This window comes from Drosophila suzukii, unplaced genomic scaffold (genome assembly GCF_043229965.1).
Source record: "Drosophila suzukii unplaced genomic scaffold, CBGP_Dsuzu_IsoJpt1.0 scf_4, whole genome shotgun sequence".
Taxonomy (NCBI): Eukaryota; Metazoa; Arthropoda; class Insecta; order Diptera; family Drosophilidae; genus Drosophila; species Drosophila suzukii.
The window spans coordinates 5,585,755-5,600,112 of NW_027255927.1; the positions used below are offsets into that span (position 1 = coordinate 5,585,755).

Consider the following 14,358-nt stretch of genomic DNA (forward strand, 5'->3'; position numbering starts at 1 on the left):
AGAAAATAAGCATTATTTGCACAGCATAATTTGACTATGTTTTCAATATCCTTATCCCTGGCCAATATGTAAAATAATCTGTCCGTCTGACCGTCTGTCCGTATGAACGCTGAGATCTCGGAATCTATAGGAGGTACAATACTGGGATTAGGCATGCAGATTCCTGCCACGCCCACTTTAACGCCCACAAACTTAAAAAAATCGTAAATATGAACGCGGATACCTCGAAAACTATCAAAGATAGAGAAATAAGATCTCAGATTTAAATTCCGTAGCCTTGTACGTAGCGCACGTTTGTTACGCGAATATGACATGCCCACTCTAACGCTTACAAACCACTCAAGCCTGTGGCGCCCACAATTTTCACGCTAGATGCCCACTCTAACGCCCATTACGCTAAAATCTGTCTACCGCCCACATAACCATATATTGAGATCACGGGTAGGTGGCGCATTTCAATGTCGATTGCATATCTCCATTTCCCTTTGTTCCCTTTAGCTGGGTAACGGGTATCTGATAGTCGAGGTACTCGACTATAGCGTTTTTCCTTGATTTTAATATGATTATAACTACTATAAGTATTTTTGTTCTGATAAAATTTAATTATTAAATCTTAAATTATTATTGTTCCTCTGGTTGTCATAATTATTGTTTTGTTGTATTGATTTGTGGTTTAAGTGTGCTTCTCCATTTCCACCAGTTTGGCTCATAAGTGTGGCTCTCTGAGAAGTTGGGAAGCTATTTGCGAAAAGAGCCCTCATGTTGTTACTTTCTAACTCTTGAACTATTACCATTACATTTGGTAAGTCAGAAGGATTCATTGAGAAAATTGTGTCTGAAATTTGGCCGTTAGGCCGGTAATGAAAACTCTGAGAGCTGTCTTCCAATGCTTTTCGTTCATCTCTGCTGTTATTGGTTTTTTCCTACCATAAGTCATAATAGTTTTATTGATTAAAAGAGTTAATTTTCTAATAACCATACCATAGTAATCCATTATGGATCATTTTCCCTGACTCAATACACTCAATTCTTGCTCGATAATATGAATGGGACGTTTGTCACTTAAGACAAAGTCAAGTGCGGCCATTATGGCATCGAAATTTAACACAATACCATTATGTGACACTGCATATTGCCCTATAGCTGTTTTAGCTGGTTCTCTCCAACTTACATATTTTTCTTCCTCACCTTTACATTCTCTAACCGATTTGACGATCTCATAACACATGTCGCATTTAATGTTGGGATCAATAATCTGTATCTGATAAACTTCAGCCTTTTTTATTTTGTGAGATAAATTCGATCATTGGTGCACAATCGCCTCATCTAATGGATTCAAAACATATTTATAATTTGTTTTATTAAATCTCCTATATTTAACATTGCATTATTTGTTACCGTCTGATGATTTGTAGTTTCTAGAGGCGAATTCATTATGTCCGGTCTCTTATTATTTGTTCCAGCATGGCTGGTTGACGGTTCTGATGGATTCATTTTAAGAATTTTTTCAAAACCAGAAAATAATTCTTCCACTTTTTTTTTTATTTCCCTTACACAAAATTCTTTATTATTAAAAAAAAAATGTATCGCTCACGAATCGTCTTCTCTAATTGTCTTCATGTTGCTTGATGATCCTGTTTTAAGGTCGTCCTTCTCTTGATTGATGATCCTGTTGTTTTTTTTTTCAATTTTTAATTTTTGGGTCTCCCTTCTTTGTAACTATTTTCTATTTGGCGAGGGATTAACCTTCAGCCCGTTTTTAATTTCAATTGTTTTTTGCTGATGATTTTTTTTTTTTGATTTGATTATTTTTTATTTTGCCTAGCTGTCTAGAACAGTGCATTTTTTTGTTACAATCACTATTTGTAATTTGGATATCTTAATGGGATTTATCCATTAGTTATTTTCCACCTTAATGTTTTGAATCAACACAAACTGTTTTGCTTTCGTCGGTTGTTTTATTTTTAAGGGGATTATTACATTTATTATTTTATCACTTTCGTCGGTTGTACCGGGCTTTTGGCAGAATTAATTCTTGTTTCACTTTAAATTTTTTTTAGTTTATGTTTTAAAGCCTCGTTTGAGACACGTTAAGCGCCCATTAACTTTCTTACTAGAGAATATTTAAAAAAATTAATTTTTATTTTTTAGCTTTACTTAGTCACTATTACAATTTTATAGGTCGAACTTGTTTTATATTCACTGCTCTTTACTTTACACTCGATTCAACTCCTCGATTCGATTATCAAAAACAGACTGCCCCACCTCGAGTTCAATGATCAATAATCAAACCTCGGGTGTAGAGATTTATCCAAAAATTGTTTATCTAAAAATTGAATAAGAGAGTGAAAAGAGAGTCGGAGAAATAGGATGATGAAATTTGGCAATTAAATTTGAAATTAAAATTCGGCCGCAAATTTGTGTTTACGTTAGCGGATGTTGTTGATGAAGCATCAGGAGAGCCCCGGAAAGTGATGTGAGCGCAACTCCGAGGAGCGTGCCGATATTCAAGCCAGGCGGACGGCGAATGTCGCACAAAGTGGACAACAAAAGCTCCGGCTGATGTTGTTGATGGTGCGTTAGGAGAGAGTCAGAAGATGAAGAGAGCGCAGTGAGAAACGCAAGCAGCTGCCGATGTTGTTGCGAAAACGACTCCGACAAATGAGGAAAGGCTTGCAGACGATGTCCCGCAAAAGTATCGACGCCAGTGGCGTCGAACACTAGGGGTTTTTTGACGGCTGACTTGATGATGAAGTTGGCCCAGGCTCCGGCAAATTAGATAAAATTCCATCCCCTACCACAGTGGCCCGCTCTCTATGAATAAATCTTTTGACCTTAACTGAGTTCGGCCAGAAATCGTTTTTGAAGACTATATCGTAAAGCTGATCAGGGATACCAAGCTTGAAATTTACAAATTTTAAAGTTTGAACGTCGACATCTTTTTTTACAAGCTTTGCACAAGTGAGAGAACTAGCATCCACCTTAAGCTTGGTGGACACATATTTTAAAACAGCATTCGGCTCTGTATCAGTTGCAAACTTTCCGACATGCAAAAATTTCTTGGTCGGCAAAACATGAAGGTCTTCGGCATTAGGAGCCACTCCAACAACATGTTTATTGGGCTTGTTGTTGTTCCTTCTCCTCTTATTTCGAACTTGTATGAAATTTCCTCTCTCCATATCCAGAGCATGATTGGAAGGGTCAACGACCGCGGAAGCCGTAGCAGCAGCAGCCGCATATGACAGGGGAGCTGCAGCTACGTTGGTAGGCCTTGGTAGACGAGGTTTGGGATTTACATTCTGATTCAATGCATCATCTTTAGGGGGAAACGCCTCCATGAATTTATTTTGAAGGCCCTGATATAAGCGCTCCAGGGCTTTCAATTTTTCATCGAATTCATCTATTTTAGAATGCGAATCATTCGCAACCACACAGCTATCACATTGCCATAGTATATTTGGATTTAATAAGAGTTTGAGCACATCATCCGGTAGCGCTACGCAAGAAGTATGATAGGCGCGACGGCACAAAGCAGAGCAGCGAACAGCATCCGAAGCGCGAAGCTGGGCCAATGTAACATCGGTTTTGCACTCGGGACAGCGGGGAAGTAACATAGCGAGAATTTTAAGCACGTCTGGACGCAAAGAAAGCTAGATGACGATTTTAGCCTCACGGCTTTCATTTCAATTGGTTGATATACATGGAGAGGTGGTGTTACAAATTCGTGGTGGTGTTACAACATTTATCTCCTACATGTGTACGTTTTTTTTAATTAAATAAAGCTTAAACATATACAGGAATAAAAGTGGTAGAGGAAGAGAAGAGATAGAAGTGTTCCGTTCCAGCGGGACTGCCGCAAAGCTATACTCCTTGCGTCGACTCCGCTCTCGACACCTTAGATCCTTCAGGATGCCAGCGGCCATGTTGGCTATCGCGTCCCACTTGCATTGGTTTTCCAGCATGCAGCTGATCACGATCTCCGCTGTCAGGTTACAATCGGTTATTGTTTCAGCTTCGGCTCGGTTCCTAGCGTATAGGGGGCAGATGAATAACGCGTGCTCCGCGTCTTCGATGCTTCCTGTGCCGCAGTGGTCGCAGAAGGGGTTTGGCTCGTGCTTAAACCTATGCAGGTATTCCTTAAAGCATCCGTGCCCGGAGATCATCTGCGTCTGTAGCGTCTGTAGACAGCTTTGCACTGGCGGCTGTATGTTGCGGTCTTCATAGCTTCGGCCCATATGGGTCCTTCTGATCCTTCTGCTGTGATGCTTTGGTCCTCGAGTATTGGCCATCATCCTTGAGATGGCTGCAGTCGATTTGAATGCTTTGGCTGCTGCGATCAGTACTCCAAGATACTTAATTGAGGCACTTGCCTTCTCCACAGCCTTCCTGCTGCTTATCAGCACTGCCTCCGTTTTGTGCTCGGCGACTGCTAACCCGTTGACTGCGAGCCAGCACATGAGGGTGTGTATCGAGAGGCTGCATCTATTCGTGATCTCTTCGATGGTTTTCGCTACCGTTACCAGCGCTATGTCGTCCGCAAATCCCACAACAGTGCATCCTTCGGGTAGTGCCTGCCTTAGGATCCCGTCGTACATGACGTTCCATAGTATCGGGCACAGGACTGTGCCTTCAGGTACTCCTCCTGTCACCTGGTACTCATGCTTTCCGACGTCAGAGGAATATGTGAGCACTCTGTCCTTTAAGTAGTCCGCTACCAGGTCGATCAGGTGGTCCGAGATTCCCATGCGATGAAGTGCTGGCAGGACAAGGTTCCAGTTGGCAGAGTTAAAGGCATTCTTGACGTCCAGGGTGCAGACGAGGCAGTACTCTTTTGAGCCATCTAGCCACCTTTCTCCTTCGATTGCGTTAGCAGCCAATTAGGTGACCGCTTGGATCGCGTCTTTCTTTTTCTCCGGAAGCCAAACTGATGGTCCGATATCGCTCTAAGTTGGTCGAGTTCTTTTTCGAGGTGGGTGCAGATTATGCGCTCGAAAATCTTCCCCGTTGTATTTAGCACACATAGGTGTCTGTACGAGGATGCGTCATCGTTTAACTTGCCCGGATTTGGGATAAGCACCAACCTTTGACGCTTCCAACCTATGGAGAAGGTTCGTTGGATGGGACACGTGTTGTACATCTCCGTGAATACACCCGGGTAGTTTGCCACCAATGTGAGCAGTGCGGCATTGGGAGTGCCATCGGGGCCAGGTGCTTTTTCGATCTTGGTTTTCAAAGCGCAGCCAGGACTTCGGCTTCGGTGGTAAGAACAGTATCGCCTTCCCCGGCGGCTTGCCAAGTAAGGGGCGGTTGCGTGGGGAACAGGGTGGACACTATTTGGCCAAGCTTTTGTTGTTTCCTCTGCTTTTCTGACACCTGCGCCGGGCCGCTAGGCAGTCTCTCCTCGCGCTGCCTATCTCGTCGTTCCACCATGGTACTGGTCTTCGCCCGTTACCACCTTTCGTGGCCTTCTCCATAGATGCGTCACACGCCGCCTTCACTCTATCGGCTATGTTTCTCGCGCATGTGTTACGGTCTCCTGTAACGCAGACGCCTTCCATGTGTGCTAGGAGGGACACTGTGTTAAGGGTGTGCGCTTTGCAGGTCGTTTGGCGGCTGCTTGGGGCGGCCAGTCTGGGGCTTGTCTGGGTGATGTTCAGGGCGTGGTCGCTGTGAGTGTAGCGAAGGTCAAGTCGATAATTGACTCCCGACCTGGTTTGCTGAAGGTTGGTCTGTTACCTTCGTTAAGTAAGCATACGTTTAGCGAAGCCACTGCCTCAAGGTGGATTGTTCCCCGCTTTGTCGTACTAGCGCTGCCCCATGTTGTGGACCATGCGTTGAAATCACCTGATATGAGGATAGGGCACCTACCGCGTGCGTCGTCAGCGATATCCTGCGTTATAATTCTTAACTCGCTAATGTGCACGCTCGGGGCTATGTAGCAGCTGTACCTTATGCATTTGTTATACCTTTAATTTTCGCTCTGGTGTATCGTGCCAATTGCTTTTCCAATTTAGTAATTTATCCCTATAAACTAATAATGATCAGTATATGGTTTGTGCAATTTACTAACTTATCCGTATAAACTAGTACTCAGGACTGTTGGACTGAATAAGCCTTTAAGCCTGTTTTTTATATCAAAGTTATGGAGTCCCTGGATCTGGTAAAGGTCCTAGCACGGTTTTTGTAAAATGAATATTTACAGGATGTGCAAAAAAAATGTTTCCCGAGTGTGGCAACCTGCTAAAATAAACTTTCGCTGTCTTAGAACCCGAAGAATCTGCATGCCGAATTATAGCTTTCATTGTTTCCGAGACCTCAGTGTTCATACGGACGGACAGGCGGTCATGGCTAGATCGACTCGGTTGTGATCCTGAGCAAAAATATGTATACTTTATAGGGTCGGAAACGCTTCCTTTTACCTGTTACATACTTTCCGACAAATCAAGTGTACCCTTTTACTCTACTAGTATCGGGCATAATGAAGAACCGCCATATTATGGAATATGGAAACCGCGTCTGGCATAAATATTAATCAACCTCTAAGCTCGACAAGAAAACTACTTGCTGTCCTCGACACCCCCGCAAAAATGGCCTTGAATCTATTGCTGACCGATATTTTAGTAGTTGGACCCGCGACCCAACAAAATCATATTTTAACTCTGCTTACACTGTTTTCGATCTGAAAAGTTAGGCATGACCGACTCTTACTCAAACCGAGATTTAAGTCTTCTCGGTTTCGAATAGTTTTTTAGAATGTGTGGTCTCGACATGAAGATGAAGACATCTTGGTTTCAGCATCGAGTCGATCTCGATTTCGAGATGAATCATTTTCGGATTCAATCATAAATCAGTCCTATACTGAGATTCCATTCTCAAATAAGAAAGCTACATTTTTTTAAAACTATATGTATTTTAGCCTCACGGCTTTCATTACAATTGGTTGATATACATGGAGAGGTGGTGTTACAAATTCGTGGTGGTGTTACAACATTTATCTCCTACATGTGTACGTTTTTTTTAATTAAATAAAGCTTAACCATATACAGGAATAAAAGTGGTAAAAGAAGAGAAGAGATAAAAGTGTTCCGTTCCCGCGGGACTGCCGCAAAGCTATACTCGTTGCGTCGACTCCGTTCTCGACACCTTAGATCCTTCAGGATGCCAGCGGCCATGTTGGCTATCGCGTCCCACTTGCATTGGTTTTCCAGCATGCAGCTGATCACGATCTCCGCTGTCAGGTTACAATCGGTTATTGTTTCAGCTTCGGCTCGGTTCCTAGCGTATAGGGGGCAGATGAATAACGCGTGCTCCGCGTCTTCGATGCTTCCTGTGCCGCAGTGGTCGCAGAAGGGGTTTGGCTCGTGCTTAAACCTATGCAGGTATTCCTTGAAGCATCCGTGCCCGGAGATCATCTGCGTCTGTAGCGTCTGTAGACAGCTTTGCACTCGCGGCTGTATGTTGCGGTCTTCATAGCTTCGGCCCATATGGGTCCTTCTGATCCTTCTGCTGTGATGCTTTGGTCCTCGAGTATTGGCCATCATCCTTGAGATGGCTGCAGTCGATTTGAATGCTTTGGCTGCTGCGATCAGTACTCCAAGATACTTAGTTGAGGCACTTGCCTTCTCCACAGCCTTCCTGCTGCTTATCAGCACTGCCTCCCTTTTGTGCTCGGCGACTGGTAACCCGTTGACTGCGAGCCAGCACATGAGGGTGTGTATCGAGAGGCTGCATCTATCCGTGATCTCTTCGATGGTTTTCGCTACCGTTACCAGCGCTATGTCGTCCGCAAATCCCACAACAGTGCATCCTTCGGGTAGTGCCTGCCTTAGGATCCCGTCGTACATGACGTTCCATAGTATCGGGCACAGGACTGTGCCTTCAGGTACTCCTCCTGTCACCTGGTACTCATGCTTCCCCGTTGTATTTAGCACACATAGGTGTCTGTACGAGGATGCGTCATCGTTTAACTTGCCCGGATTTGGGATAAGCACCAACCTTTGACGCTTCCAACCTATGGAGAAGGTTCGTTGGATGGGACACGTGTTGTACATCTCCGTGAATACACCCGGGTAGTTTGCCACCAATGTGAGCAGTGCGGCATTGGGAGTGCCATCGGGGCCAGGTGCTTTTTCGATCTTGGTTTTCAAAGCGCAGCCAGGACTTCGGCTTCGGTGGTAAGAACAGTATCGCCTTCCCCGGCGGCTTGCCAAGTAAGGGGCGGTTGCGTGGGGAACAGGGTGGACACTATTTGGCCAAGCTTTTGTTGTTTCCTCTGCTTTTCTGACACCTGCGCCGGGCCGCTAGGCAGTCTCTCCTCGCGCTGCCTATCTCGTCGTTCCACCATGGTACTGGTCTTCGCCCGTTACCACCTTTCGTGGCCTTCTCCATAGATGCGTCACACGCCGCCTTCACTCTATCGGCTATGTTTCTCGCGCATGTGTTACGGTCTCCTGTAACGCAGACGCCTTCCATGTGTGCTAGGAGGGACACTGTGTTAAGGGTGTGCGCTTTGCAGGTCGTTTGGCGGCTGCTTGGGGCGGCCAGTCTGGGGCTTGTCTGGGTGATGTTCAGGGCGTGGTCGCTGTGAGTGTAGCGAAGGTCAAGTCGATAATTGACTCCCGACCTGGTTTGCTGAAGGTTGGTCTGTTACCTTCGTTAAGTAAGCATACGTTTAGCGAAGCCACTGCCTCAAGGTGGATTGTTCCCCGCTTTGTCGTACTAGCGCTGCCCCATGTTGTGGACCATGCGTTGAAATCACCTGATATGAGGATAGGGCACCTACCGCGTGCGTCGTCAGCGATATCCTGCGTTATAATTCTTAACTCGCTAATGTGCACGCTCGGGGCTATGTAGCAGCTGTACCTTATGCATTATTTATACCTTTAATTTTCGCTCTGGTGTATCGTGCCAATTGCTTTTCCAATTTAGTAATTTATCCCTATAAACTAATAATGATCAGTATATGGTTTGTGCAATTTACTAACTTATCCGTATAAACTAGTACTCAGGACTGTTGGACTGAATAAGCCTTTAAGCCTGTTTTTTTATATCAAAGTTATGGAGTCCCTGGATCTGGTAAAGGTCCTAGCACGGTTTTTGTAAAATGAATATTTACAGGATGTGCAAAAAAAATGTTTCCCGAGTGTGGCAACCTGCTAAAATAAACTTTCGCTGTCTTAGAACCCGAAGAATCTGCATGCCGAATTATAGCTTTCATTGTTTCCGAGACCTCAGTGTTCATACGGACGGACAGGCGGTCATGGCTAGATCGACTCGGTTGTGATCCTGAGCAAAAATATGTATACTTTATAGGGTCGGAAACGCTTCCTTTTACCTGTTACATACTTTCCGACAAATCAAGTGTACCCTTTTACTCTACTAGTATCGGGCATAATGAAGAACCGCCATATTATGGAATATGGAAACCGCGTCTGGCATAAATATTAATCAACCTCTAAGCTCGACAAGAAAACTACTTGCTGTCCTCGACACCCCCGCAAAAATGGCCTTGAATCTATTGCTGACCGATATTTTAGTAGTTGGACCCGCGACCCAACAAAATCATATTTTAACTCTGCTTACACTGTTTTCGATCTGAAAAGTTAGGCATGACCGACTCTTACTCAAACCGAGATTTAAGTCTTCTCGGTTTCGAATAGTTTTTTAGAATGTGTGGTCTCGACATGAAGATGAAGACATCTTGGTTTCAGCATCGAGTCGATCTCGATTTCGAGATGAATCATTTTCGGATTCAATCATAAATCAGTCCTATACTGAGATTCCATTCTCAAATAAGAAAGCTACATTTTTTTAAAACTATATGTATTTTAGCCTCACGGCTTTCATTACAATTGGTTGATATACATGGAGAGGTGGTGTTACAAATTCGTGGTGGTGTTACAACATTTATCTCCTACATGTGTACGTTTTTTTTAATTAAATAAAGCTTAACCATATACAGGAATAAAAGTGGTAAAAGAAGAGAAGAGATAGAAGTGTTCCGTTCCCGCGGGACTGCCGCAAAGCTATACTCGTTGCGTCGACTCCGTTCTCGACACCTTAGATCCTTCAGGATGCCAGCGGCCATGTTGGCTATCGCGTCCCACTTGCATTGGTTTTCCAGCATGCAGCTGATCACGATCTCCGCTGTCAGGTTACAATCGGTTATTGTTTCAGCTTCGGCTCGGTTCCTAGCGTATAGGGGGCAGATGAATAACGCGTGCCCCGCGTCTTCGATGCTTCCTGTGCCGCAGTGGTCGCAGAAGGGGTTTGGCTCGTGCTTAAACCTATGCAGGTATTCCTTGAAGCATCCGTGCCCGGAGATCATCTGCGTCTGTAGCGTCTGTAGACAGCTTTGCACTCGCGGCTGTATGTTGCGGTCTTCATAGCTTCGGCCCATATGGGTCCTTCTGATCCTTCTGCTGTGATGCTTTGGTCCTCGAGTATTGGCCATCATCCTTGAGATGGCTGCAGTCGATTTGAATGCTTTGGCTGCTGCGATCAGTACTCCAAGATACTTAATTGAGGCACTTGCCTTCTCCACAGCCTTCCTGCTGCTTATCAGCACTGCCTCCCTTTTGTGCTCGGCGACTGGTAACCCGTTGACTGCGAGCCAGCACATGAGGGTGTGTATCGAGAGGCTGCATCTATCCGTGATCTCTTCGATGGTTTTCGCTACCGTTACCAGCGCTATGTCGTCCGCAAATCCCACAACAGTGCATCCTTCGGGTAGTGCCTGCCTTAGGATCCCGTCGTACATGACGTTCCATAGTATCGGGCACAGGACTGTGCCTTCAGGTACTCCTCCTGTCACCTGGTACTCATGCTTTCCGACGTCAGAGGAATATGTGAGCACTCTGTCCTTTAAGTAGTCCGCTACCAGGTCGATCAGGTGGTCCGAGATTCCCATGCGATGAAGTGCTGGCAGGACAAGGTTCCAGTTGGCAGAGTTAAAGGCATTCTTGACGTCCAGGGTGCAGACGAGGCAGTACTCTTTTGAGCCATCTAGCCACCTTTCTCCTTCGATTGCGTTAGCAGCCAATTAGGTGACCGCTTGGATCGCGTCTTTCTTTTTCTCCGGAAGCCAAACTGATGGTCCGATATCGCTCTAAGTTGGTCGAGTTCTTTTTCGAGGTGGGTGCAGATTATGCGCTCGAAAATCTTCCCCGTTGTATTTAGCACACATAGGTGTCTGAACGAGAATGCGTCATCGTTCAACTTGCCCGGATTTGGGATAAGCACCAACCTTTGACGCTTCCAACCAATGGAGAAGGTTCGTTGGATGGGACACGTGTTGTACATCTCCGTGAATACACCCGGGGTAGTTTGCCACCAATGTGTGCTGTGCGGCATTGGGAATGCCATCGGGGCCAGGGGCTTTTTCGGTCTTGGTTTTCCTTAGCGCAGCCAGGACTTCGGCTTCGGTGGTAAGAACAGTATCGCCTTCCCCGGTAGGTTGCCAAGTAAGGGGCGGCTGCGTGGGGAACAGGGTGGACACTATTTGGCCAAGCTGTAAGTGGCCGGTGGGGGTCGGCTGTCTGTTGAGCTTACCCATGACCATCCTGTATGCTGACCCGAATGGTTCTGCATCTGCCGCTTCGCACAGCTTCTGGAAGCATCTGGCCTTGCTAGCTTTGATCGCGCTCTTCAGCACCTTTCTCTTGGCTTTATAGGTTGTTTCCCTTAGCTCCTGATTTCCGCGTCCTCTGCTTCTCTGACACCTGCGCCGGGCCGCTAGGCAGTCTAATTGACTCCCGACCTGATTTGCTGAAGGTTGGTCTGTTACCTTCGTTAAGTAAGCATACGTTTAGCGAAGCCACTGCCTCAAGGTGGATTGTTCCCCGCTTTGTCGTACTAGCGCTGCCCCATGTTGTGGACCATGCGTTGAAATCACCTGATATGAGGATAGGGCACCTACCGCGTGCGTCGTCAGCGATCCTGCATTATAGCTCCGAACTCGCTAATGTGCACGCTCGGGGCTATGTAGCAGCTGTACCTTATACCTTTGTTATACCTTTGATTTTCGCTCTGGTGTATCCCGCCCTGGAAGCCCTTTGCGATAGGTGTCCTGGGGGCTGCCCGCAGCTCCATATTGCTGCTCCGCCGTCCGAGCTATGTTGCCATACGACTTCATGCTTGTCCTTGTAGGGCTCGCTGAGTATTGCCACCTCAGCCTGCTGCTTGATGACCGTCTGTGCTAGCAGGTCCTGCGCCGCTCTGCAGTAATTTAGGTTGAGCTGCAGGACCTTAACCATTCTGTTTATCATTCATGGCTTTCCGGTACTCAGGGCAAATCCTGCTGAGGGTCGAGTGTTCGGCCTCTCCTCCAGATTTCCCGCTTCTTGTGCAGATGATGCATTTCGGTTTGCCCTGGGTACAAGTTTTATACTCGTGGCCATCCTTGCCACATCTGAAGCAGGATTTTGGCTGTTGCCTCTGACGCTGGGCATCTGACAGACATGTGACCTATTCCGACGTATATGGGTCGTCTGCCGCATAAGACAGAAAATGGAGCCCAGGCGATGCTACAAATGCATGGGAATAATCCACATGTCTGCCAGATGCCCAGCTTCCATGTGTGCCCAGCGTACATGTGTACGTAAATCAATATATTTATATACAATGTACACTGTACAGATGTAAGAAAAGGAGTTAATAGAACGCATTTCTGATTTCGCTTTCTTATGAAAAACGTGCTCGAAAAAAAGCAGAATAAAATAACAGAACTTGTAAAAATTTGATTTTACTTACGTTATCTAATCGAACAGGCGGAGCCAGTTCTCCATTTTTTTGTCACTTTTGTTGTCACGTTAACCGAACATTGTACCAAAACGAAGAAGTGAATATCAGAGACGAAGAGTCGCAGCTCACTCCGATACCTTTTTGATAATTGCAAGAGAAGAGTCTCTCTCCTGTCACTCACTTCCCTCTTCAACAACCTCAAGCCCAGGATTGCTTTTTTATCAGAATACCAAAATCGAAATCGTACTCGTCTCGTTATCGAGAAGAAAAGGTGAGAAAACAAAATTCTCAAACAGAGAAGAACCGATCTCGACTTTTTTCGTTCTCAATTTTTCTAAGTAAGTATATTCTTGATCAGGATCACTAGCCGAGTCGATCTAGCCATGTCCGTCTGTCCGGATGAACGCTGAGATCTCGGAAACTATAAGGCTATTGAAATTTGGCGTGCTGATTTCTGAGCTTCTTACGCAGCGCAAGTTTGTTTCAGCAATGTGCCACGCCCACTCTTACGCCCACAAACCGCCCAAAACTGTGGCTCCTACAGTTTTGATGCTAGAATAAAAATTTTAACTGAAATGTATTGTTCTCATCAATACCTATCGATTGACCCAAAAAAAAGTTTGCCACGCCCACTCTAACGCCCACAAACCGCCCAAGCCTGTGACGCCCACAGTTTTCATGCTAGATAAAATTTTAGCTGAAATGAATTGGTCTTGTCAATACCTATCGATTCATCCAAAAAAAATTTTCTCTAACGCCCATAACGCTTAAATCTGTCTACCGCCGGTAGGTGGCGTATTTTAATCTCGCTTTGCTGCTTGCATATCGCCATTTCCCTTTGGGTCCTTTAGCTGAGTAACGGGTATCTGATAGTCGAGGTACTCGACTATAGCGTTCTTCCTTGTTTTTCTATATGTAGGCTGTCTTGCCGTGGATGGAAACTGCGTTGTGTCAACTTCGTCTATTTTTGTTTCAAATTGACTGAGATCATACAGTTAAGTTAGGAAGATAAACATTTTTTTTGTAAAAACTTCAAACTGAAATACATGTTGTCCTAATAACACTAGTTTACAGCCAAAATGCCCCAAAGATGATGGTAGAAAAAAAATGTTGTTTGTGTGTTCTTTTAAAAATTAATAAAAAAAATGTTGGTGTCTCCGTGTTTTATTTATATCTCAAGTTGCGCTTAAACAATTATGGTGATATATGTTTTAGTCTGAATCTTTAATGTCGCTCATTAATTTTTCTAAATAAATGAATAGGCTACATTGAGTGTATTGTAAGCTACAACTCGGCAAACTTTGAATATGTAAAATTTTTCACAATTTAGTGATCGTAGGGCGTCTGTTGATATCGACAAAGGTCCGACAAAAACAAAGACATGTACCATTTTAAAGTTATCGTCCAGACAAACCATAATTGGAAACAAAGAGCTAAGACCTAAAATTGAAAGAATTAAGATTGGGAAACCGGAGATCCATTATGTCCATTGACTTAGGTATTGAGTAACTAAGGGGTTAGGGAATATAAACAGCTAATTTTGTTCTAATTCAATCTTCAGAATAAATAAATAATTTCACGCTTTTTTTTGATCGATTTTGTCGGGCAGAAAAAAAA

The 14,358-nt window shown here is 44.8% G+C and overlaps 1 protein-coding gene across 12 annotated transcripts in view; it reads right to left on the minus strand.

Annotated features, from left to right (window-relative positions):
- The window catches only part of LOC139354879 (gamma-interferon-inducible lysosomal thiol reductase), a 207,375-nt gene that overhangs the window by 192,458 nt on the left and 559 nt on the right, over nucleotides 1-14,358 (minus strand). For 2 of the 12 annotated variants that reach the window (XM_070999121.1, XM_070999122.1), the window contains exon 2: nucleotides 8,954-14,181. The exons of 8 other annotated variants lie outside the window; for them this stretch is intronic. In XM_070999121.1, the coding sequence (XP_070855222.1) occupies nucleotides 9,914-10,909 (996 nt within the window). In that variant the 5' untranslated portion in view covers nucleotides 10,910-14,181 and the 3' untranslated portion in view covers nucleotides 8,954-9,913. 2 more of the 12 variants (XM_070999120.1, XM_070999119.1) reach the window with 2 other exon arrangements.